We start from the raw sequence: 27636 nt of genomic DNA on the forward strand, positions 1-27636 counted from the left end.
ACCGTGCTTTTTTCAATTCTCTCCTCCCTATCATTATAGTTATAATACCCTAAGATCCGAACGAATGAATGCACGTACCATTAACCTTGATAAGATTTACGATTATTAGGTTCAAACGTACGTACCTCCCTCGTAACAGGAATTACACATAAAATATTATTAAGTAAATTCATAATGACTTTATGAACCTTCTTCCAGAAGCCTTAATTATTTTTTTCTAATAACTAATGCAATTTATAGTTACACCAGCGTATTATATTTTTATTTTTATTTGTATTTTTATTTTTATTTTTATTTTTATTTTTATTATACTGACACGAATCGAAATTCGTTTGCGCGACGCGAATAAATGATCGAGAGTATCCAAACACTTCTTATTTATTATTAAATAATGATCTTATTTACAGAAAATAAAAATCAAAATTTGATAGGACGGTACGAGTAAAATCTAGATGTCTCAAGATATCAAATGTTCGTTTATATAACAAGAGGATGGAGGATGTTTTAGTAAAACAACAAATATCAACGAAAAACCAAAGATAACTGAAATTGCTCTATTGTTTTTATTTTTCAAATAATAAAAATTAAAATATAATGAAATAATAATAATAATAATAATAGTCATAATAATAGTAATAATAGTAATAATAATAATAATAATAGTAATGATAAATTGTTAACTATTAAAATGATAATTAATAAATTGTTTATAATAACATATCGTTCGCGAAATGCGCTGCCTCGTTAGAGAAAGAGAAATTATTCGATGACAGATAAAATGTTATCTAAAAGATCAAAGGGTTTCGGAACGGTGGACAAAGGGAAACGTTTTTAATATTTTCAAATATTTTTATCTACAAAAAAAAACTTTGAAGAAAATCATTAAAAATTGTTTGCCCATTTTCGTTTCTATCCCGTTTTTTTTTCTTTGTTCCAAATGCCTTATCTCCGTTTAAAAGTTTCTCGAATCTCGTTTTGATTTTTTTTTTCCAAACTGTAATTACGTTTCATATTACTATTACTCCATTATGATTTCCCTTCTCGATTAATTATCGCCCGCACTTTCACGTGTACGATAATATTAGTTGATAGAGTACGCGCGTGATTTTAGGAACTCTTTTACGTTTTTTTTTCTTTATTTTTTTTTTCTTCCCACTACAACGTATTTTCCTGTTTCTTCATTTTTTTTGTTTTTTGTTTTGTTTCTTGTTTCGTATATTTTGTTTTTACTACAACTTGGTCCACGATTCTGAGAGATGTGAAAAAAAAAAATATAATAATAATCAAATGAAATTCGAATAAAATGTATAATCTGTAGTTTTGAAATGACGATTATGTCTTTATAGATAGATATAAAGATATAATAATAAAAAAGATGTACGCGTGTATATAATTACATCTTGTTTACGAAGATTTTACTTATGTAAGATGTTGTTCAACTTTACTGTTATGTCTTTTTTTATACGAAAAAATTGGACAATGTTTCGCTCGACATAGGATATAAGTATTTAGCGGCAGTGATCGTGACCACGGTGCGTGCTACTCATGATAATATTAATTAAAATCAAAAATAATTATAATAGTAATCATAATAAGACAGAAAAATAATAATAATAATAATAATAATAATAATAATAATAATAATAATAATAATAATAATAATAATAATCATAATAATAATCATGATAATAAAAACACTGTTACAATTAATGATCCACCTCACCTTTCAACCGTGTCGGATCTTTATAGTAATTCTATTATATATATACAATATTTTTATTTTTACATACATATGTAAGTATATAGCATGCATGAATGCATACATACACACATACATACATACGTCGGCATTTATATCACCGTAACGACGTAGTTATTATGTATAAGTTTTCTTTAATTAGAGATGTGCTAGAACCGGAAAAATATCGAGAAAATATCGAATTAATCGGGACAGAATTGTTCAGTTTGAGTCTCTGATCAGGTTTTACAAAATATACATTTATCAAACATTTCCAAATTTCGTATGTTTTACTTATGTCGCTTGTATGTTTTATTAATTAGTAACCGCAAATTTGAAAATAATTCCGAGTTAATTGATAAAATTAGTTCGACCCGATTCGAGTATTGAGTACCAAAAAAAAAACAAAAATTGTCGAGATCACACATTTTGACTTCCGAGAACCTGGATATTGAATCCGACCCGAATAATTGCAACCTGACTCGAATATCGTATAGGAATATTGGGTTCACGCACACTTTTAGCATTAATCAACACGTTTTCCTTACAATGTTCGTACACGCACATTGTTCTTAAAATTAATAATTATCGATACTTTTTTTCACATTTTATCAATCGTTTGACAGGAAAATTTGTAAATTTCAATATTAGCTTTTATTTGTCGTCTCATTGCGATCATTATTCATTCTAATACAATAAACATTGCATGAAATCTTATTTGAAACGTATCCATTTGTATCATTTGTTCGCAAAATTTCGATTATACGTTAATGTATAATATATATATTTTTTTTGGTGCGTGCGTGGTACGTGCATAGTATCTGCCAGTTAATTCCTGTTTGTCTATATCTGTGAGCGTGTGTATAGTTATTTATAATTTTTACATATTATATACATTACGTATTATTTCGGGATTGTATATCTACAAAATTATCGCTACAAGTGTCCCTCGAAAACAAAATTCCTTGACAAGAATGCGAATTACTCTTATCCTGATCTCCTTCGCGTTTAGAATCGAGAATATTATTAAAAACGATTTCTTTTATCGTACATATTATGCTATGTTTAATTATTTATTGTACTTCACAGTATTCCTTTGGTATGAATTATGACTTTTTCGTTATATGGAGATCGATAGTTATCGGTGATCGTCCTATCACCAATTTCACCTTTAATTTGACCTTTATTGGAACAAGTTTGCTCGCATTCTTGCCAGTATGAGCGCGGCCGGCCCTTACCTCCCATATCGTTAAAGTGTGGAATCCGTTATTTCACAAAATAACTCAGTTTTTATTTTTATTTTTATAATATATCCAAAGAGTTCAGTTAAAGTATGAAATAAGGCAGAATTATACACTTTACCTAATTATTCTATGTAAATAACCATATGAGATTAGTTAAAGCATGAAATTGAAATTCGATGTTAAGTATTAGGATACTTATGGTACTTAAATAAGTATCGTATATTTATATTTATGGTGACGACCATTCGTATTTTATTTTAAAACACTTTATTGTATAATCATTTAAAAATAACATATATGTAATTTTTATTTTGTTTGTACAGTATTTTTAAAATGTAATGAAAATTTTGCTTCAAAAATTAAAATTCATCTATTCAAAACGGTATACAGTATAGAAAAAAAAAAAATATATCAAAATTCATTTAATCTAATAAAATAGTTTCATTGTTGTAAAATCGAATTTTCATATTTTTCAAAGTAAAAATAAATGTTAACTTTAAATTTTTATAAGCTTTCGTTTATTGTATTTTTGTTGATAGAAAAGATGGTCGTTGTAAATATGCACTGTACTGTACTTAACTGCACTGTTGTAAATCAGGAGAGAAAAAAAAATTCGTGTTCGTTGGTTTTTTAGGCCATCCAAGCGAAGATTATCTAGTTTGTAGATAGAGTTTATCTATTGATTTAAGATACTCAATTAGATTTTCTTCTAAAACTATGAAAACCAGAACAAGTATTAATTGTTCGCGTTTTTTATATTTCAATTTTTGTTTTCGTCTTTGAAAATAGATTTTCTGTTCGTCGTATGTTCTATCGTACTTTAAACTAGCAAGTTGTAATATAAATAGATAAAAAACAAAAAATTGATTTTTCAAAGTTTTTGGATTTTATAATCCAACTTAATAGAAAAACTTTATCGAGATTGACAACCTTTTCTTGGCAGGCCTAAAAGAAAAAGAGAAATATGAATTTTTTTGTTTCCTTTAAGTCTTACAACGAGATGCAGTATATATTATTATATATATATATTTATATATATTTCTAACGGACTAGAAAGTTATAAACGAAAGCTTATAAAAACTTAAAGTGAACCTTTATTTCACTTTTACAAATATTCCAATTTTATTTTACAACAATAAAACTATTCTATTAGATTAAATAAATTTTCCTATTTTTTTTTTCTATACTGTGTATCATCTTGAAGAGATGAATTTGAATTTTTGAAGCAAAATTTTCATTAAAATTAAAATAACGTACTAAAAAATGAAACAAACTCTAGGATTGTTAAAAATAATTACACTTAACATTGCTTCAAAATATAGTTATGAGTGTAATAAGTTTTAAATAAAAGAATATTTTTCTTGTACTTAACATCTAATTTCTATTTAACACATTGCCGTACATTTTTAATTTGACGATTGTGTTCAGAAACACAAAGAACAACATTTGCGGCAACGTGTTAATACCTTAACTAAACGTGTTCGGTTATTTCATAGAATATCTATATATATATATATATATATAGTTAAAGTATATAATAAAATTCATATTATATACTTTTCCTAATGTTCCGATATTTCGTGAAATAACTGAATTACATGCTTTGACGATGACATATCTACAAACATGGGTCACGGATATGTACGAATTTGTCGATAGACACATTATGTAATTTATATTTACAAACAGGTATTGTCGAACCGCTAAATGTTTTTATTTCATCACGGAAGCGCGATATCCTAAAGTAAGTAAAATGAATCCTTTAAAATAAATAGTTCGAACGAATGTCGATGATCACAAGGTTCTCCTTCTTAAGTTTAACTTAATGACGCGTCTAATTATAATCGCTCGCGCGCGCGCGCGCGCGTATATAATTTATAATAGGTACCTTTTCTTTTCCATAAAGTAATACAAGAGATTGATCCTAGATCAAAAACTCCTTATTACAATTAAGAAAAGTATTATTATAATTATTTCGCTAAACAATTACCGATTATTACTTATACTTGTATTCATTTCAAATTCAAGTACGACGATTTAAGTATAGTATAATTTTAATCGATAAAACCAAAATTTGAAATGAAAAGGAAACACCATTCGACGTTTATAAAGATACATCTTATCGATTGTTTTCTTCCGTATTGATAAATTGAGCGGAACTTTGAAAGAAGATAATGATATAAAAATCTGATATATTACATACACCGATTAATTTTTCTTCACATTAATTGATTTTTTTATTTTATTTTATCGTATCGTATCGTATCGTATCGTTAAGTAGCCGTAATATTTAATATTTTAGTGAAATATTTGAGTTTTGACGATATTTGTCGATGTGTGTTTTAAATGGCAAGAAATGTTCATTTTCAATTTACAGACAATGAACATATATTAGAAATGGAACAAGTATTAGTTTATCTCTTTTAAACGGTAACTGCTGTCGGAGACATTTTTATCTTTTCATAAAACTTTTCAACAGCGAATGCTGACGGTGTATATTTCGTTGAAATATGTAAAAGAATATGAAACAACGTTTAAACAGAAAACTTTTCAACTTACAAAAGTTCAAAGTTTTATACAAAATCTGATATTCTGAAATTTGAATCAATGATATTAATGATATAGACGGTACTACGTAATGATAATGTTTAACTATCTATTTACATTGTTCATTATTAGAATACAGAATATCTATTTTAACACGTTGACCATTTTATAAGTGTGTTTAATGCATTATTTATGGTGCAGGTCATTTTTTTTTATTATTAGTTGTTTCAAAGTGTCCAAAAATGAATTGAATAATTAGAATTTATGAAAGTTTATAGTTGTAACATTTTATGTTACAAGAAATTGGCAATAGAGCTTTAACTGATTACGTGTGTTTTAAATGAAATGGTATTATACAAACAAGTAACTCAAACAAATATTTTCATTTCTGATTTTAGGATGAAGAAGACGTGGATAAGAAAGAAGAAAATAAGAAAAATAGGAACAACGAGACCACCGGGAAGACCACGGTGGCATGAAAGCTAAAAGTCGCTAGAAAGAAAGCTAGAAGAAAGTAGATTATCTTGGTAGTATTAAAAAATTTCAAATTAGTTCACTAAGTCATAAGTTATTGATGATTTACATGACAGTCAACGTGTTAAAAAAGTTAGTGCATTCTCTTAATCGTCAGATATTTTTTTTCATGTAGAAATTCAATTGATATTTTTAAACGGAAATATTGAAAACGTTTTGATTATAATCTGTTGTTCGATAGGAAAAAGGGGAAAAGCTTTTTTCTTTACATGATTTGCAAATGTTGTTGCTGTTTCCCAGTCTTCTGCTTTCTCAGCGGTTGTCCTGACGTAGCAACACGTATCTCTTCGTATACTTTTTGTCAGTTGTTTATGTTTATCTACATCTTCGTTCGTTGGGTTTTTAAAAAATGTACCCATCGATATATCTTATTCGATCGTTTTCAACTTTTTTTTCTAATCACATATTTATAAGATAGACATCATATGATGTTTCATCGTTCTATCAAAATGATAGTTTCGATAGTACGATACTTTTATTATCGTATTTCATATGTACCAAGATTGGTCAGAAACGTTGAATTACTTATTAGTACCATCTCCATATCATCTAAATTCAATTTTGCCGAAGGTAATATTGGTATTGTTTTAGTACATATTAATATGTAAATAGAATATATTATTTCTATGATTTATCAATTTTAATGATAAAAATCGGGTAAATTGCACAAACGTCGTTGTTGTTGTTGTTGTTGTTGCTGTTGCTGTTGTTGTTGTTGTTGCTGTTGCTGTTGCTGTTGCTGGTGCTGTTTCTGCTGTTGATCTCGATGATGGTAAAGATTGTCCCCTTGATGGGTGGTCTGTTGTTGTCACTCGTGAGATTTCCCACTCAATGGATGGTAATTTGCACTGGGTGTTGCCACTAAGGCCAAAGGAAGAGGTGATCCCAATGACGTGGAATGTGATTGGATATGACCCATTCCCGAGGAATGTGCAGTGAGAGCTAAAGGACTAGCAGACATCGAATTCGTAAGAGAAGCAAAAACTGATGGCGCAGGCGACGCCATTGTCGGACTTCCCATTGCTGCTGTTGGAGGATTGATCCTTTTTTCTTTTTGTCGCCTGTATAACAAATATTTATTTTATTATTACTTTGTTGTAATGATTTGTTGCTGATATTGTTGTAGATATTGTTGTATATAGATATATACCTGTTGCAAAACCATACTCGAACAACTTCCTTTTCCATTGCTAAATTATCCGCCAGTGCGGTGATTTCTTCGGAAGTAGGTTTTGGATTCTGAACGAAAGATTTCTCTAGTGCCACTCTAACGGTAGTTTCTATTGAAGTTCTCTTCTTTCGCCGCCTACCTATTGCTTCTGGTGTTGTTAGTGGATTCGAGAGCGAATTTGGGTTGTTCAAAGAATTATCGGCATCTTCTAACCACTTTTGAAGAAGAGGCTTCAATTTGCACATGTTCTTGAAGGAAAGGTTTAATGCTTCGAACCTATAAAATAGTTTTAACAAAAATATAATTATCATTATCGTATAAAATATATTTTCATTTCATGAGATAGATTTGATGATAATGAATATGATTATACCTTGAAATGGTGGTTTGAGAAAAGTCATTGCCGTAAAGTTTTCCCATGGCAAGACCAACATCACCTTGCGTAAAACCAAGCTTGATTCGTCGTTGTTTAAAAGTCTTAGCAAATTGTTCGAGTTCCTCAAGGTCCGTTGTTTCTTCTGGAGAATGTTCAAGTCTTGCTGGTGGTGGTTTTACAGACGGAGGTGTACCAGAGGGTGGTGGCGATCTTTGTTGCGTTAAATTTCTTCCTACCAATCCACCTCCACCTTGAAGAGCTTGCTGTTTTTGTATGGCCTGTAATTGTTGGGCTGCTTGTGCTACAGCTTGCTGTACCTGATAATAGATAAATGGATCCCGTTAGTTAATTCATTTTGAAAGACAATTTATATAATGTAAACTTTATTTCACTTTTTTTACGAGTAAATAACTTTACGAGAGATGATAAAGGACTGTTCAGGTTAACGCACAGTTAAAGGAATAAAAGTGGCACGTGTTCTTTTCAATATAGGTATGCAAAGATTTCGTAGGGTGCTAGAATCGATCGTTTATTTTCACCCTTTCTTAACCAGATGCTCGATTATGAGAATAAGAGGATGTGGAATCTATGGCATGTGGCATCTATGAAGGAAAAGGGTTTGGGGTTGGTCGCGTGTCGTTCAACGAGACCAAAAGCACCTTACTTATACTTATTGTTGATCGTCAAGATACCCTCAAAGGTTCCTTTAAATTTAGCCACGTGCAGAGATTGGCAACAGGTATTTAATAGTTCATTCTTTATGAATTTCTTATTCACTTGTATATCTTTAATAATATGAAATGTAACTATATACGAATTATACAATGAAATCATATATATCCATATTTCCATAATATTTATATGCACAATCTAAATAATTAAATAATGAAAAATGTAACAATTGCAAGAAAGATAGATAGATTAACTAAATTTGAATATATGATCCAGTTTTGTTTCGGTGGTATAACCAGAAAGGAGTAAATTTGCATATCGTCGCGTGTCGGAACCCAAGCAAAAATGTAGTATGGAAAAATGTTTGGTGGTTTAGAACGTGTTCGATGAATGAAGAAATTAAATGTTCGTTCGAAGAAGCTACAGAAGGTGTATTAGAGAATAGAAATATCCGCTTGAGAAGATCACGTATCGTTGATGTATCGTAAGCGAGAGGGTTGAAAGACAGGTTACATCCCTGTTTAGGAGAGGAGGGCGACGGAGGGCCCGAGACGGTAAGGGGAGTTCGTGTATCTTTAGAAAGTTTTGAGAACAAAAAAGCAGATCTTCCGATGAGAAACGCAAAAGGAAGAAAATACAAGGAAGCCACGTGTGAGGTAACAAAGGACCCTTCTCCTCCTCGGGTAAGGTACTGTAGGACTCGGAATATCCTAGATGTATATAGTGTCTTCTAAAGTAGATACGAAGGGATCTAAGCTTCCTATTTTGAGTGTGAGTCTTTCTGATGCATGGGTACAAGTTGTGGATCCAGACGGCCATTAAATCTGCTAAGATTCAAAGTCGTTTTGTTAGCTTTTTTTTATAAGGACTGTGCATCGCGTCTTTGCACGCGCTATTCGTGATGGAGCCTATAGAAATTTTTTTCCTAAATGTTGAAGGTGGCCTATTCAGAATTTTTCGAAGGAAGGGCAGAAGGAGAGAGGAGAAGTGCCCCTACTACGAATATCCAGGAAGGGAGGGTCGTTTTTCAACGTATCTTCGGATATAATGAGTCGATATTTCTCGATTCGATGCGAGAGAGATTTTTTTCTTGACAAAAAGATAACACTAGTGATGGTAGAAATGATCTGTAAGAATATTTATAGGAAATCTTTACAATTTTGCCAATAGATGTATGCAGATACAGTGAGTGTCCCATAAAATTGGATATTCATCTTAAAGACACTATATAAATAAAAATAAAATAAATAAAAATCTAGTAAACGTAAGGATTTACAATTTTAATAGACATTCATTGTATGCATACTTATCTTTGTTCTTTTTTAAATAATTTTTCTCGGATTATTTCTAGAATTTTACATTATATAAAATAAGTTTATGTAGTTACACGACATAGAGTAATATTAATCGTAATCTCTTTATTAAATGTGCCGAAATTGTATTCGAATGAAGTTGGAATGAAGTTGAAACGAAGGAATGAAGAAATTTTGTCCCTTTGTGCCAGTAGCAGACGTTTATCAGGACGTCGAATCAAACGAACCGTCTTCGAAGAATAAGACATTCACTTCCCTTCAGATCATCTCTCGATCAGATAGCAAGCTTGTTCTTTGAATCGTCGCGGATTTGCCTCGATTTCAGGATTCGCATTGAGAGTAGTATAGATAATTTTGTAATAGGTAGAGAGGATTGAGAAAAAAAAGAAGAAGTGGAATATTTTGATTTTCTAAATAAGATCGAAAAAATGTACTTACCTGATTTTGTAAGAAGAATTGCGCTTGTTGCCCAGCCGTTGTCGGATTGGCTTGTTGAAATATAGCAAACTGCTGCAATTGCTGCTGTAACGATTGTTGTTGCTGTTGTAGGGACGATGCAATGGCTTGAATCTCTTGAGGTCTGAGAGTACCAAGAGATCCATGCATTAACAATTGTTGGCTGACAAATTGAGCCGCCAACGCAGCTTGCGAGTTTCCATTATTTTGCGTGCTGGTGTGTTGCAATTGTTGCTGTTGTTGCTGCTGTTGTTGCTGTTGCTGCTGTTGATGCGTACCAGTAGTCAATTGACTACTCACTCCAGAACTTGGCGAAGATGAGCTACCGCTGGTACCACTGCTGCTATTACGTTGTGATACATCAGTAACCTAAAGCACAGAAATTTACTTCTTAACATTGATTTCAACGAATTCTTTTATGTTAGTAAAAGTATACAATGAGATCTTACAACCTAATGTGAATTCAAAAAGGTACCCTTACTAATAACACTGAATAAACAACGTTGAACAAAGCCGTGTTTGCGTTCGGTCAGTTTAGGGGATATTGGTTACTTAGGCTAGCTAGTCCTATCTTTCTTTTTTGAGTTTTATAACATACAGCTTTGTTTTCTTTTATGTCCTTAGATTCTATGGTTCCCTTCTCATATTTATATTTCAAATATTGAATAAAACCATTTTTTTTTGCACATTAAAGAAACGTAAGTAAAAATTTTGTTTTCTTTTCTTTTTCAAATGTTTAACTTGGAAAACTTTTCAATTTATTATTGTTCATATTGTCGATATTTTACGATAGTTATAATATTTAGAAGTATAATGTGAATAATTTGACATACCAAATTAAGAGCTTCCCTATCCGAATCTATTGAATCTTGATCGAGATTCGCATCAGTAACATCTTGAATATCACTTGTGATACTTCGATCGTCTCCACTGAGTTCGACTCCCTCGACTTCAGCATGTAGATCCGCATCTGTAATAAGAATAAAAAAATCAAGAGATTAGATTTGAATCACTGAATCTGAAATATTCCGTTGATAAATTTGTATTATTCTACAAACTGTTTTTATAGGAGAGAGAACAATTTTCGTGATAATCGTACAATCATTGTTGTTCTGTGGTTTAAACTTTGGATGACGATCACCGTATCGCGTTGGAGTGGATGTTGGCGTGCTGGTGGCATGAAGACGCATATCCGTAAAAATCATTTTCGGGTCTTCGAGGAAGACCATGTTAACCTCCTTTCTCCCAGAGGTTTTATTTGTGATCCTCCTCGTGATCACATCGAGACGATTTTCGAGATCCAGCACGAATTAATCTTGAAAACGTTCATGGAGAACATCGAGTAATCGTCGTTTTGGATCGACAACGATCGCGACGAATGATCGTTCGGATCTTTTTCCAGAAATGCGATTTCATGCCGTATCTATTTAACTTATTTGCGTGTTTAAAAGAATACAAAGTTTGTTTTTTTCTTCGATAGATTATTAATTATTATTATATAACACAGGAATATACACGAGTTGTTTGGATCTTCATCGACGTACCGATGCAGGACGAATGTTAGAATGACGCAACGAAAGCAGCACGACGACGCCTAGAGCAAATGGGGGGATAACATCCCCACCAAGATCGCTAACACCACGTGCACTTGGATGCTTTGACGGGGAAGTTTCGATTGGTCGGGACTCTGCTCGTACACGAACGATATCGCCCAATAAGGATCAGTTTACCCTTTCGAGCCTACTCCTTTTTTTTATTTTACTCTCCCTTTTACTCATGGAGTAACCAACCCTTCGTTCATCCATCATCGTAGGTATTTTATGACTACCTCCCTCGCAGCCCCCATTGCGTTGGCCTCTAGGAAATCATATACGCGCACAACGCAGGAACGTCAATGTATAATACGAACAATGTAGAACGGAACCGATCGGTCGATTCTTCCAAAACGAGCTTTTTCCGTCAACAACCGCTTGGCACGCGTTTCGCGCCGTAACGGTTTTAATAATAATTAGTTCGACACGCTCAGATCCTTTGCTACCATTGGGTAATACTGTATATGCTTATAAATACGGCTATAAGTTATAAAATACATTTTTCCTACCTACAGATTTTAATACGATAATATTTTCTTCTCTTATGTCATGGAAATGTAGTACCTCGACATTTAAGAAATTAGATTAGATTATTATCACAGTGGATATCAAACAAAAAGAAAACAAATCAGCGAATTACTAAAAAGAAAAGTTGTTTAGCCATTTGAACGGCACTCGGATGTTCCCATCCAAGTTTTTGAATGCCGACAGAAAATGAAAAAAAAAAGGAGCGAAATAAGAGTGAGAAAGTAAAGCGTAACTTCGTAAAAAGTTTGGCGAGGCGTTATGGTGGGAAGGAGGGGGGGATTGCGAGTTTTGGAAGGAATGATCGTTGGGGAGGAAAAAATTAAAAATCCCGTGAACCCTGAGGATCGATACGCCACTTTTTAGGTGAACAGTTCCGATTTCTGCTCCTCTTCTCGTTCTTTTTCCTTTTTTCGTTTTTTCTTTTTCTCTTTCTCTCCCCTTTTGGGTTTTAGGGGAATCGGTTCCTACCTGATTCCCCTAAAATCATAAAAAAACCACCGAAAGGTCAGGTAGGACAGCATCGACAGGATGCGTTTAGACGCGTTCTTCGAGGATTGGCCCATTCCCTATAAAATTTCGTTTTACTCGTCTTTCTTATTTTTCTAAAGCAGGTACTTACATACATATGTGAGTATACCTTTTATACATACTCTTTTATATTTCTCTTTTTCTTTTCTTTCTTCCCCTCTTAGATTTGCATTTTCTACGCCCATTCTTCTTCTTCTTCTTCTTCTTTTATTTTTTTGATAAAAATTTTGCTTTTTTTGCGTGAGAATCGCGTCAAAATATGAATAGATATTTCGGGAGAAAAAACATTTGGTCTTTAACGCGAATGAGGTAAGAAAAAAAAAAGATACGATAAATCGATAGAAAATGAATGCACGAGGAACGTTGCCAGGTGTTCAGTAGGAAATACACACAAATATTATATTAGAACTTTAGTATCTTACAATTAGATAAGCCAACCGTCATTTCATCCGTTCTTTCTTGCATTATACATATGGATACATAGGTTTTTTTTTTTTAGCAAATTTACGTCACCTTCCTTCAAAAAAAAAGTCCTCTATCTAAAATGAAGCTTTTCTTGTCGTGAGAAGCTACCGAATTCCATGTTTTGCGGCAAAAAAATGGAGAGGGAAGGTAAAAGACAGAGTGAAGGGATCGGGATGGAATTTTGGGGTGATTTCTCTTCGTTTTTGTTTTCTACCCTTTTTTAAGAAGGGCTCGCGTTGTTCCGTAATTCTTGAAAGATCTAACATAGAAAGTAGTTGACGCTGTTCACAACCAGGTGCGAGAATAACATCTAAACGTACGTTATAGTACTACCATAAGATAAGGCAAGGTTTTCTTTCATGTGTTATGCACTAACACATGGAAAAAACGACCGTTGTTTCGTCGTAGAAAACATATTGGAAGTTTTGAAAAAGTTTCTAAACGTTTTTTGGTTATCCGTTAACAAGCGAATTCCGTCTCACGGTTAGGATTCACAAGAGAGATTTTATGGAGACAATTTTTCACATAACCGACGTTAGATATTTTACGATGTGCGCGTCCAATGGCAATGCCTATGCAATTTCAAACTATTGAACTCCGTTTAACGTTTGTACAAGCTACAGGGTGACCGTCTATCCATCACCCACGCACATTCTCACGCATGTTGAATCCTGAAAATTCGTTCTTAGTATCTACGTATGCATAGGAATGTTATACAATACAGAAGGCCCGTTTCGTAGGAGGGTTCTGCAGCTGGGCTCATTCTATCGTTGTGCTATTTTTCTACATTATTCGAAGCTTGCTCAGGGTGTCTTTGACCTTACCTCATACTTTTTCCCCCTCTTTTTATCTCTTTTCAGAAAACTCGATGGAAGAGTAGTCGACGATTTGACCTTTACCACGAGGAACTCGTCATTCGAAGATGCACCCTGCTTGTATATACGTCAGGTGATAAGATCGAACAATGCTGCACCTGAATCGTGCATTACATATATAAATGTTACTTTTTTCACGCTCAACTTTTCTGTTTATTTCTTATTAAGTTTTACGACTAATTTAAACATATTTTACATAATTACCTTACCCTTAGGTGTCAGAAAAACAAGTAGATTAAGAAGTTGATTAAGAAATAAGCTATAATGTAAAAAGTGTCCATTTCTTCAACAGAAATTCCGAGATTGTGCACACATATGGATTTATATATAATATATTTGGTTATCATCATCATCATTCACGATTTCCATCTCTTCAAAGAGTCATCTTGGAATAGTTTTTTTGTGGTTCGCACCGAAACACACTCGCGTGGGATTCCGAACGATGTCTTTTGTTCGCTGAGACAAGAATAGCTGGCTATGAATGAGGGAGGGCGTGTTTCCCTTTTACACGTGATCTACATAAAATATCGATTCCAGACTCACAGCTTAGGAAACATATCGACGAGTCACGGAGGACCTCACCTTTATTGATGAAAACCGGCTTCTCTTCTTCTTTTTTCTTTAGGCCCCCCAACCGCTACTCTTCTCTTCGTTCGTGGTTTGACGAACGCCATCACAAAGAAGAAATCGTTATTTTCACGGCTCGACTCGATTTCGCGGTTGCATCCTTCGTTCTCTCTAACTTCTTTACTCTTCTTCCTTCCATCATTCCCATTTCATTTCATTCCATTTCATTCCTTCCTTCCTTCCTTCCTTCCTTCCTTCCTTCCTTCCTTCCTTCCTTCCTATATTTCGTTATTTCTCTCTTCGAAGATAGTTTACTTTTTGCTAGCTTTTCATTCGCCATTCTTCTTTGCATTCTTCAAGCTCTTCTCGGTGATTCACCGTGAGCCGTAATTGGATCTACCTTTGTAATTAGCGTAAGAGAAGATGGATAATTCATGGTTCTGGTCGGTTAAATGAACTTCTTTCTCGTGTGAAATTATGTTCTTTGTCCTATCTCGTGGGAGGTATACAACGGTGTTAATGCGTTAAATGTAGGTAACTTCGTCGCAAGAAAATTCGTTTGTTTTCATTTTCATTTTCATTTTCATTTGTGAAGATAAACTTTGTAAAAAAGTTATTGTCAAGAATTGTTATGTTATAGTAACAGTTTAGATAGTATTAGTAAAAATATTCACACAATATCATCAAGACATTTTTTTTTCATTCCATTTTGGTTCTTTCTTCTTGGTTCTTTCGTTCTTTAACGCAGGGAAAAGTTTGAACGGCATCTGCCTTCATGTCGTCCTTCTTTTCGTATACTTACGTAAAGGCGACAACAATACGAGCAACTCCTAACTGACGGGGGAGGAATTCATTCGTATTATACCGTCCTGTACGCATCACCTGTCAACCGACTTACGATTTTATTAAGGTCTTGCTTCATTTGATTGAGAGCTCTCTGGGATCGTTTCAACTCTCACGAAGATCTTAATCACGATGCAGACAAGCATCCAAATTTACAATCGAATTTAATCATGTTTTATTTTACATTTCTTTGTAAGAATGCATCTCACAATCTACGTTGTTTGTGGTTGTTTCATTGGTAGAAAAATTCTTTTCATTTTCATCTATTACTATTCCCATGATCGTTAAAGACAAATCTTGGATGGAATTTTAATTCAATTAAATTTGCTTGAAAAGTGATGATCGGTAATACTGATTGTTTCAATGTTTTTTTGAAGTATAAACAAAAAATTGATTATCATGCAATAATAATAATATTAAAGTATAATAAATAAAAATGTATAATATTTTCTACATTAGTTGTTTCTTTTGTTAATTTGTTGGATAGCTTTTAAGGATTAAATAGAACCGTGTTCTCTAACAGTATACAGAATGGTAGGAAGAAGCTAAACTGGTAAACTATTATCCGGAACATATACCGGGTGTGCTTGTACAGTTTCAAGCAAGTCAAAGAGGAGGGAGGGAGGGAGGAGGCTGCAGGCGAGGAAAGCGTGCTATCGAAAGGGGAAAGAACGAAGGGGACGGATTCAAGCCAATAGAATAACAGTGTTTCCTCCAGCGTGTTTTGCAGTGGCGTTACTACCGCCGCTTCTGCCGTTGCTTTTGTCGTTGCTTTTGCTGTCGCGAAATGTTGACGAGAGAGAGAGAGAGAGAGAGAGAGAGAGAGAGAGAGAGAGAGAGAGAGAGAGAGGGAAAGAGAAGGGGTGGACTGGTTTTCGAGCGTGCCGTGGGGTGAGTCTAAAACCGTTAGGTTAGTCGCGTGCTACCGAAGGCACGTGTCCCACCTCTTCTTTTCTCTTTCATCCTTACGTACGCACACGAATACATACTTCTTATGTTTGTGTAGCCAGCCGTGGTTTACGCGTTTAAGCGTATCCTCTCCACAAATCTTTACAAACTGTCACTATTTTCAAAATTACTCTCCTAACGAGATATACTCATTTTTGTTTAAACAATTTCCAACTTATCATTCAACTTTATCAAGATTAATGAGTACTACATTTATAGCTATAATATTATACTTATGTATGCTTATAAAAAGTATGGATATTACATATGCAGATAGGATATTAGGTACACGTTTGTCTCCTCCTCTTCGTGATTCTTTTCACGTTTTAAAGCCTATCTTCTTCTATTTGCTACACCCCTTTTTGGCATTCTCCCCAATGGCATTGCAGCAAACCCTTAGCAGATGTATCATTAAAAAATGGCGTGCAAAGAAGAATGTTCAATGAAATGTATTTTAAATGGTAAAAAAAGAAAAAAATGATCGAAATCAGATTTCCAGATAGAAACGTAAGTGTCTCGAAGTTGTTAAGGTAGATATAGCCATAATAAGTTGTTAGAGAGATACCAGTTGAATCATTGTAGTCATCAACGTTGTTGATGAAACGACGATTATGATGAAACATAGAAAGAACCCATGTGTATGACTAGAAGCCCCCCTGCCTCGTACTTTGGCACGTGCCTATAGGGTAAACGCGCGAGTCTACACCATAATACACCTACGTGTCGCATAAAGATCCATAACGGAGCTTAGGAAAGGAAAAATGATCCACGAAACGTCTAGTGAACTTTAATAGAGAGAAGTAGTATGCTTTATTTTTCGATTAGAAGAAAATTCTTCTAGAATATATTATATTTATATTACATCGAATGTGTGTGCAACACCACGGGAAATTGCAAAGTCGAGACACCGTGTTCGCCGTAAATTTCCGATAAGGAAATGAGACTATGCATATAAAAGAGAAGGTTTTCTCCTACAACTTCCACAATCGCACGCAGACTGTATTTGTTATTGGAAGCCCTCTTCTCGGTTGGCAGTGATGTATGATAGTGATAGACTTGCCACGTTGTTCACTATCGATACTTTATATGTTCGATTGGACTTTTGCTAGTTGAAATCATGTAAATTTTTATATACTTTATGTCTTATTGTATTTACAATATTTTCTATTTAAAAAAAAAATATATTGCTTATTTTGTTCCTTATGATAATCTCGGTAGTCGTCATGCTTCAAAAAATCGTCAAGAAAAAAAACCGAGGGAGGGTATAACGCCAAGATTATTTGAATATCCCATATTTAAGATTCGTCCTGCGTAGTCTTGGGCAGTGATTGTCAGTTTAGTAAGCTGGTCACGTGGACGGCACGTCATACACGTCAAACCAACCCCCCGTAGAAAGCACCCCTTATATATGCGCCGTAGGCTGGCCCGGAGGTCAGTACAGAACAAGAGAGTGCTTGGGAACACTTTACATTCTATTTTCACGCTGTACTGACCTCGATGTATGCGACTTCCTTAACGCATTCGCCAGATATTGGTTTCTGGCACGTGCTACGAACCAACCTTGATATTCCTTCTTTTACAAATGGAATCTTTTTCCGAAATTTTGTTAAAGATAAATCTTCTTGAAGATTTTCTCAAAGATGGTTGGAATATTTTGTGTACCATTTAGTTTGATAAGAATAATTGTTTAATGCAGTATTTATAAAAGTTGATCCGTTCTCTGCTTATTTCAATATTTTCAATTGTTTTATTTTCACCTGACAACATAAACTAAAACTGGTTGGTACTTTATGTGTGTCACCGCCCTCGCGGTGTTTTCACGGGACGACGAGCACCCCTGGATTTTTCCTAGGGTGCTCTTGGCGAACGAGTCGGTCGTCCAGCACAAAAAAAGGGAGAGGACATCTAACCGAGTTAAATAACGCTACATTAGCGCCCTCCATGATACAAGGGTTGACCAAGTGTGAAATACCCTCAGGCTTATCGGTCCTCCGCAGAGATTTTTTTCACCAGCTTTATTTTCTTCTCCCTTTTGCAAAAATTATAAAAAAATAAAAAAAAATTTCTATTTAAATGCAAGATCATCGAATCTTTTGGAGATTCGTCCGGGTTACTTAAGAGAGGTTTAACGCATTAATGGGTGGTCCTTGTAGAGTTCCCAACGAAACGGTCGATTAAACCAATTATCAATTTTATAGCGACCAAGGAAGATCGAAGATTGGTCCATTTAATAACTTTAATTATTCCCGTCGCATCTTCATTTGAGCAAGGTTTAAACGTTCTCCGCCATAAGCCATCATCATTCGAGGTTCTTCTCTTTAAGAATATAACGGCGAGACTTTAGCCGGTTGAAACGACGTCTCGTCCTTTGTCCTTTCGCTACAATTACCGACGTCTGTCTAGACGACGACTTTGCTTCTCCACAAAATAACAATTACGTAGGTTCTGAGTCGGTTATTCCTTTCGCACCGCAATTCTCTCTACCTTTCGTTTATTTTTTATTTTTACTTTTAACAACGTTTCAACTTACAGTCTTAGCAGTAACAATCAAATTGGTTAACGATAAGGATAGATGTGCATAAAGTGACGATATCTCCTTCTTCGATCGTTCAATAGCGATTCTAAGTTACATTTTGGTATCAGTGTCATAAAATACGATAATTGCGATCGAAGGAGTTTCTTGAGAAACGAAGAGAATAGCGATGGATGAAGAGAGAGAGAGAGAGAGAGAGAGAGAGAGAGAGAAAGGGTCGCGTTTAACCGTCGAGAAAATATCTTCACCTCAGCATCGATGCTTCTTGCATTCTCAGAAGATGACGATCATCCAACGAAGCTAACAGCCAAGTAGCGCCTTTTTCTCTCTTTCCCGAACATCGAGTCATCACCCTCTCACTCTATCTCACTTTTTCTCTTGCTTTCTCTTATAGCAAACGCGTCCGGACCTTTACTTCCATTGTTACCGGCTCCACTCTCGCCCTTTACTCTCCCTCCCTTCCTTCCTTCCTTCCTTCCTTCCTTCCTTTTACGAAGCTGCACGGTTCTGGCTTAATAGCTGACGAGGTTATCGGGTTTCTGCAGAAGCGTAAAAGATCTTCGAGGAAAGACGCAGGAATAACGAGAGCCAAGTCTCTCCTACCTTCCTTCCATCATATTTTTCGTTAAAAAGAATCAATGTTATCCCTTTACGTACTGCAAGCCAATGATTATATCTTTGATTTCATTGATAATTTCACTTTTCTTATGGCAAATAGCACCACAATACGTATCATCTCTTTTCGTCTATTTTCTACGTGGATTTTTATTTTCGATAAACGAAAATCGTTTGATAGATGACTTTCTTTCAAATGTATTCTTTTTTCTTCAGAAATTCAATTTCGTATGATTGGCAATTAAATGGATGAAAAGTGTTGTGTTTCCTCGCGATAGAGAAAATGAAAAGATCATAAATTAAGTATAGCTTAAAGTGGGCGTACCAATGAACTGCCGATAGTACGCATTGTCTCCTACGCGCCAACGGTTTTACATTAATTAAACAATCAATATTTATTAAGCTTATTATTGAAGATATCATTGTGGATTAGACGAACAAGAACGTTAGATTACCAACACAATATTAATTCGATTGAACGCGTGTTAAAGCTCGTATTTCGCTTAATAGGCGCCATATTGTTCGTAACGACGTAATAAATATGGACGCGGCCAAATGAAGACAATAAATTGTCGAACGCCCCCTCTCACTGCTGTCGACACTCCCGTCAGTCTTTCGTTTCATTCTTCAACTTTTTTTTCTATCTTCAATAGAGAGAAATACTTGTACGATAAAAAATAAATGTTGATTTTAATTCACAAAAGATAATTAAATGGAAATTTAAATGGTATTTAGCCGATCTCCGATAAGATCGATTATTTCACCCCTCGTCATGACTTTTTTTTTCGTTTAATTTTTTCTTCCTCGTCGCTTATTATAATGAATTACCGTCGTGTTCTTCGACAGCACGCAATTGTACCGAGTGTCCGTTTACGTATACATGCTATCTCTTAAGGGGTGCAACCCTCCAGTTTTTTTTATGTGACCACCAAGTCCGATTCTAAGGGAGTAACTCTGCAACAGGCTGATGAGTGGCAAGATTCGAGTTGGTATTTTTTCCTTCCTCTTTTACTGACCTTCCCTTCTTGGTAAAAAAAAAAAAAAAATAGTCAATCGATTTTAATGACTAATGAAATTTGAAATTTTTAACGCGTTAAAATGTAATTCATTATTTTATTGCGAATAATAAAAATTAGCTTACGGTAATTGATAAAGAAAGCGATATCAATGAAAAAAAAAAGGTCAGTTCTTATTATACACGTTTATCAAGTAATTGTACGACTTTGTAGGGGGTAGGGGAGGCCGGGAGACCAGTAAGAAAAACAGTGAAAAACGTTCGTCCTCTGTGGGAACGCTGAGTCCATTAATGGAATCACCAATTGCAGAGTTATTGGTTTAATTGCTAATTGCTAGTCTTTTATGGAGCGAGCAACAATGACGTCGTCACCCACTCGTCGATCGCTCAACCATTTTCATGAATATCTTCCTTCTTTTTCTTTCTTTTGCTTTTTATAATGGTAGGTATTTCTTTCATTCGCCGTTCTCTTCTCACGAGTTTCTTTCTTCCTTTTTTTTTAAATCATTTTTATTTTATGAGTAGGCGAGACGACGATTAATCTTTCTTAATCGAACAGCCTAATTTTTTGTCTGTTTCTTTTCTTTTTAAATGAATTTTCGATACGGAACAGATACGTTTATAAGATATTTTGCAGTAGATAACCACAAAAATATGCTTAAAAATCCCTGAAAAAGCTGTTTCACGAAAATTTGAATTTGCTTTGGTTTCCTCTTAAACCCAAAGGCATGAATTGAAAAGTGGATAAAAAGGTTATATGTGGAAGAAGCATCAGGATTGAGAGACGACTTTTTAACATTCAGGAGAGAAATTCGCATCGTCACCCCCTCGATTCGAATAACAAAGTGACCACTTTCTTGAAAATATTTGATAAAATTTACATCTCAGAAGAAGTTGCATTTTTTCCAGTAGAGAAATTATAGATCATTTAAATAGATTTTTATAAAATTAGTAAAAAATTAGTATTTATTGTAAAATAAAGTTTTTTCATGCTTTTATCGTAACACAAAAACCGGACGTGACAAAAGCCTTGAAGCGTGAAGTTCGGTTTCCGTATGAGGGTTTGAAAGCACTTGGGTATTCAAAAGTGGTTTTCCATGGTCACTTCGTCTCCAGCTCTCACTCCTTCTTCTCAAATTTGAATAACAAAGTCACCAGAAAGAGACGTATTATCGGTTTGCACCCTTTTACGGGTAAATCGACCTTTTTGCAACTTTATCATAAAGATCGTTTGCATTCTAAGTGAAACCGATCGCTACGCATCAGCCGTCAGAGATTTTTATTCTTTTTTAATTCAACCGTTCGATTAGATTTTCAATTCTGTATAGAATCCTCTTAAAAATGTGATAATTTCATTTTTATTTCGTTCATGATTTCATTCAAATTTAATCATTTCATTTTATTACTATGAAAGTTGGTTGAAATTCCTGTTCGAATTAAATATACGAAAGGCTAATTTGCGATCAATAATTTTATCTACGATCTTATCATTCACTTCTCTCGACATTATAGTAACGTTCCTTGCCAGTGAAAGCAGTTTACATATACTGAAAAGAATAGGAATTCGTGATATTAAATTATCGCGTTCGACGTGTTAGATAATGATATCTATTTAAATGGATAACGATCGACAAGTGAACGGTAAAGTGGTAAAGGTAAGGGAAAATTACGGATTAGAATATGTTTGTGTACTTTATAAAAATCTAATAAGATACAATCGGCAAAGATTTTTTTTTTAATGATTCTGATCGATTTTTAATTATTATTATGTGACATTGATTATTGTTAGAAATAGGGTGCCGTTGTAATGATATTATAAAGTATGATGAGAGACGTGCTCGTTTCAAGCGGCACACAACCTAAGACTTCCATGAAGTTCGCGTTAAAGGAATCTTTGGAGTGACCATATAGGTCGAACAGGTGTGCCGGTACGATCGAGGAATAAAGAATTAGCAATTCGATTAGCATCCGCAAATCATATCGATCTTGGCTGCATCCGTTGCGATGCGTTGACTCACTAGGAGCGTGAGATTTTGCAACGAGTTGATCGATTCAACTTTGATTTACTAAGATCGAGCAGCTATCGTCCATATGTGGTAGTATCTTCTTGGTATTTTTCCTTCTTAATTATAGTAAGAGAAAATGAGCTGATGTAAGAAAGTGGTATAAACGATAAAAGATCGAATTTCTTTGGAAATAAGTTACTTTAACCTATTAAAGTGGGGAGTTAATTTACCAAAAGCGTAAATACATTAAAATATCTATTTACACTTTGCACGATTATTCAAGAATAACAATCCTAAAGCGAATATAAAAAAAAACAACAAGAAATAAATGACTTTTAGTTTCAATTCATTTGATCCACGCATGAATTTATTTCAATATTTCAAACAAATAGAAAAACTTTCTTCTTTTTCATGCACTCTTTTTAAGAAAACCTGTATATATATCCGTTTCTCTATTTCTTAGTAATTATATGTTCATTCTCTCAGTTAATTGGAAGTAAGCAACGGAAAGAGTAAGATCGGTAGGTGAGTCGAATGAAATATTCAACAAGAGTTAGATAAGAGACTTATTAAGTTTTTTAATTTCAAAAGTATTTGTATAAAATATTAAATGATTTATTAAGTGTATATGTGCTTAAATATGTAAATGTAACTCTCATTTAAAAAGTTATTTGATTTCCTTTAGATACATATATTATATGAATATAATCATCATTATAAGAAAACATGTGAAACTTCATTTCCCATATTAATGTTAGCTATATTGAAATTGTTTAAGCTTGAGAATTTTTTGTAGAAAAAAAAACATGGTTGAGAATCACTGTCGGTCCATTCGAAATGACACGAATATCGTAGGCACGATGTTGTACGTTGTGTTGAAGTTTCGTCGATGGTTTCAACGCTCTTGACGTTCTTATTCGCGAAAGGAAAGAGAAAAAAAGGAATGGGTGGAGGGGGTTGTCCAGAGAAGAAAAAAAAATGGAGCGGGTGGCAGCGAAGATGGCGCTAGGCGATCGGAAGTGTGTCAAATTACAGAGGTCCGTGATATTAATGACTCCTAATGACATACCCCCCTCCTTCAGAGGATCCTGCGTATTGCGTACCCCCTACTCTGTTCTCCTAATCCTCCCTTTTCCCTTAAACCCTACCTCTCTTATCCACTTCTTTCCTCTCCTCTTGTTTTCTCTCTTCTGTGAACGTTTTCGCTTGGCCTCGCTAGCACTCACTCTCTCTCTCTCTCTCTTTCTCTCTCTCTCGCATGCGCGTTCATAGTGTGCTCGATTCATGGAATCCACATCAAAAATAAAATTACTAATTGGCCGAGGCTAATAGCAATAAGACAAACAACGGACTAAATGCTATAAAGTAAAACACAGGTTCAAGATGATCTCTTCTACCTACTACTACTTCTCTCTCTCTTTTTCCCATAGGCCCTCAACGTTGCGCCGTTACCGTCATCATCACCCCACCGACGCGCCTTTTCGAGCACGCTGATTACTTTCTTGTTTCTCCATTTGTCTCGTTCATTTCGTCGTAGGCAGATAGTAGAAGACCAACTTAGAAGAGCTAAGAACAGAAATCAGGGAATACCCTCCTTACGACCGGCTCTCAGACTTTCCCAGAGTCCTGCCCCTCGATGAAAACCTTTTTACCTGTGTAAAGCTCATCCACGTTTCCGCGTTTTTCTTTTTCTTTTTTCTTCGTCAATGGTTTCTTTCAAATTCAACGATTTTAACGATCAATTCGTAGCATCCTTCTTAATATTCTCTCTTAGTTTATTTCTCTTTTTTCTTAAATTACTTAATATTTTAAATATCAGGTTCCCTCGCATTTTTCACTAGACGAGATCGAATTGGTCTAAGAATTTAAGTCGAGAGTAATATAAAGTGGATAAAACTTAACGCGTGAGTTGCGCTCTTTTATATTTTTATAGATAAAAATAATTTCTTATGTTTCGAACGTCTCATTAACGTCATTCTTTTTTCAATGGTATTGTGTTACGCCTTCGTAACGCTTCAGCACGTGTTCAAGAAAAAAACGTTCACGGATCAATGAAACAAGAAAATCATTTTCTTCGAATAAATGATTGCGAATTTACAAATAATACTAAAAAGAATATAGGGTGATTTATAATTATTCGCCTGTGTTGATAAACCACCATACGAATCTTGACGTTCTCTTATTTCAATCTTTAAGTCCGTGAGAATTTTGTAATTTAAATTGATCGTTCTGAAAGCGAGCTTAGAAGTTCCACGAATGGTCAGAGTCTGTCAATTATGTGTCCGAAGAAAAAGATAATAAAGACGATAATGGACGAAAAGATGGGAATTTTCACGAAATCCGAGAGCAGAGTTTTACGATGCTGACAAAAATTCAAGCGATTTGACCGACCCTCCTCAGACTTTGCTTGCCGTGAGCAACCAGGATAATAATGTTCGAAGTTAAAAGGTCGGTTATACGCCGCGAAAGAATTCTTCGAGGTAAATGACAATGCTCCAAGAAGTCGTAGGGCGTAGTTACTCGCTGAATATAATTGTCTTTATGATATAATTTACGTGGAAAAGAATTAGTCGAAGAAGTTGTTATATTTACCGAAAGGATTGAAAGAAGAAAAAGTTTCAACGTCGTTGAAGTCCATGAATATGACTGAGAGAGAGGAGAGAGAGAGAGAGAGAGAGAGAGAGAGAGAGAGAGAGAGAGAGCTAGCGTATGATGAATTTTCTCTTGAATTGGGCCGTGCAAGGTTCGCGATTCGATCGCAAGCGCATAAATTAGGTTAGTGGTTGGAGTAATGGTTTTTTTCGTTCTCGAATCGTTTCTCGAATTCCAATTGGAGACGCGCATGAGAAAGTTAATCGGGAATTGTTCTTGTCGTGGTACATTTGAAAATCAAAAGAAAAGGTAAGAAAAGAAGGGGGGTGGGCGAGAGAGACTCGCGCGCATCGTTCAATTTGATTCGATTCGATTCGATTCGATGCGATGCGATGCGTCGATGCTCGCTAAGGTGAGGCGAGGTAAAGCACACATTATTCGTTTGGAAAATTTATGTTCCGGCTATTCGAAGGTTAAACGCGTTTCGTACGTTAATCTTATAGAGAAGGAAAGGAAGACGACACGACAGACGGACGATGAAACTCTTCGTACAAACTCACCTTGTATGGATTCCGGCGAGGCTGGCTCCTTATCGATTCGGCCGAGCGCATCACTGGCTGTAACAAAAAGTGCAACGGGCTCTCGTTAGTGACGAGTTTCGTTAAAACTCCACGAAGAAACTTTTCCCTTTCGCCTGCCCCTCTCCACTTGCTTTCAAATTGACGGGAAACCGTTTCAAAAGGACTCGCGCGACAGTCACGTGCGCATCAGTATTTATGAGTTAGCTCGAGGAGGACGAGTAAAACGTGATTTTAGAAAAGAAAACTCCAAGAAGCTTATTTCTTTTTCCTACCTTTTATCCGGAGGATTGATTCGTCATTGGTTCGATCTCGCGAAACTCCAGTCTACACGAAATCTGCACTAACGGATCAAAAAACTCTATTTATGCGTACGATCGAAAAGGACTGGTTTTTTGATTTAATTATAGTAGACCACATTTCGGTCACACGCTTCCACTTCCGCGATAAAAGCAAGATAAGCACGTCTCTTTTTCATTTTACGTTAATAATACTTTGTGACAAGGTTTGATTAAGTTATACGGATACAACTCTAAGAATTATGGTAAATAGTTTTTCTTGATCCTTCTTCAGGATTTTCTGTACAAACAAAAAGAATAATAGAAGAGAAGAAAGGAACGGTAGCTCGTTCATTGTCCGTGGTCTTTCGTTCGATCGGTTGATATTCAAATAATCTATTTGACGGACCCTTTTAGGGAGAGAGCATCGGCTAAGGAAAAAGAAGATGGTGGTAATTCGGTGAGAAGATGACCACCATACGTTAGAGGAGCATCGGTAGGAGGGTGACTGGTGACCGACCCTAAGGGCGGCCACCTACTACACCCTGGGGTGCCGCAACTCAGGCCCGGAACGACAGTATTCAGATAATCCCACCTTTCCGCTCTTCTTCCTTGCGTTTCGCCTAAGACGCTGGACAACGCTGGACAACGCTGGATATACAGGAGTTTCTTAGCCCTCGCAAATGGATGCCAGATAAATATATAGATATAGATATAGAATAAAAGAGAGAAACGCGTTACGGTGTAGAGATAACGAAATGTCTTTCCATTTAGGTAACTGCGCCAAAGAAGAAATAAGGCGACGCGAACAATGTAACATCCTTGATGCGATCGCTTCATTATTGAACGAAGGACTGTCTTTAGAAACTGGCACACGCTTACATTAAATATGAACGACGACCTCGCGCGGATATCTATCTAATTATAGTTCGCTAATGTCCGACTTTTTCTGGTGCACATTAGAGTAGTGGAAGTGTAATAACGCTCAGAGCAATTGATGAAAGAACAAGAAAAAAGAAAAAAGAAAAAAAATGATTAAATCGTCGTGTATAATTCATGGGTGCTGAGAAACGTCGCGGGAATCGTCGTAATGAATATCAACGACATCGTTATTGCAACGACGAAGACGACTACAAATATTCTTGACATGAGAGTAGATTCCCGTTCGATTCCTGTTCGTTCGTTCGTTCGTTCGTTCGTATCAAGGTAATTTTTATCATTGTCAATTTAAGAAGGTAAGAAATGAATATGTTTCGAGTTGGTCGCGACTCGGTGCTCGCAAATGTTGAAATATCGCAACGGACTTTGTAGAGATACGATCGCAAATAAATGCGGAGCACCCCTCTCTGGAGAGTCATAAAACAGTTGCGACTTGCACATGCCCCTTTTTTCTCGCTCCGTCGTCGTTCACCACCACCGATTCGATTCGGCCGTACACGTTCGCTTGGTCAAGTTCGGGTTCGGGTTCGAGTTCGAGTTCGTTTTTGGTCAGTTACGAAGTGAGACGATTTATTGGCACAAACCATTTAAAAAAGCATCATCTGACGTTAGAAAATCCGTTTAATTCTACCAACTCATAATCATCCACCAACATTACATTTTACTAGTAAGGAATGAAATTA

General features: G+C 35.1%; 1 protein-coding gene across 2 annotated transcripts in view; it reads right to left on the reverse strand.

Annotated features, from left to right (window-relative positions):
* Positions 1-1315: 1315 nt before the first annotated feature.
* LOC107074324 (uncharacterized) overlaps positions 1316-27636 on the reverse strand; it is a 91747-nt gene continuing 65426 nt past the window's right edge. For both annotated transcript variants that reach the window (XM_015335666.2, XM_089170603.1), the window contains 6 exons: positions 25719-25775; positions 10885-11021; positions 10034-10420; positions 7608-7927; positions 7214-7510; positions 1316-7124 (listed from right to left, as the gene is read on the reverse strand). In XM_015335666.2, the coding sequence (XP_015191152.2) occupies positions 6872-7124; positions 7214-7510; positions 7608-7927; positions 10034-10420; positions 10885-11021; positions 25719-25775 (1451 nt within the window). In that variant the 3' untranslated portion in view covers positions 1316-6871. The remainder of the gene's footprint in view (positions 7125-7213; positions 7511-7607; positions 7928-10033; positions 10421-10884; positions 11022-25718; positions 25776-27636) is intronic.

This window comes from Polistes dominula, unplaced genomic scaffold (assembly GCF_049000335.1).
Source record: "Polistes dominula isolate Pdom_NZ unplaced genomic scaffold, Pdom_raw_medaka contig_79, whole genome shotgun sequence".
Classification (NCBI taxonomy): domain Eukaryota; kingdom Metazoa; phylum Arthropoda; class Insecta; order Hymenoptera; family Vespidae; genus Polistes; species Polistes dominula.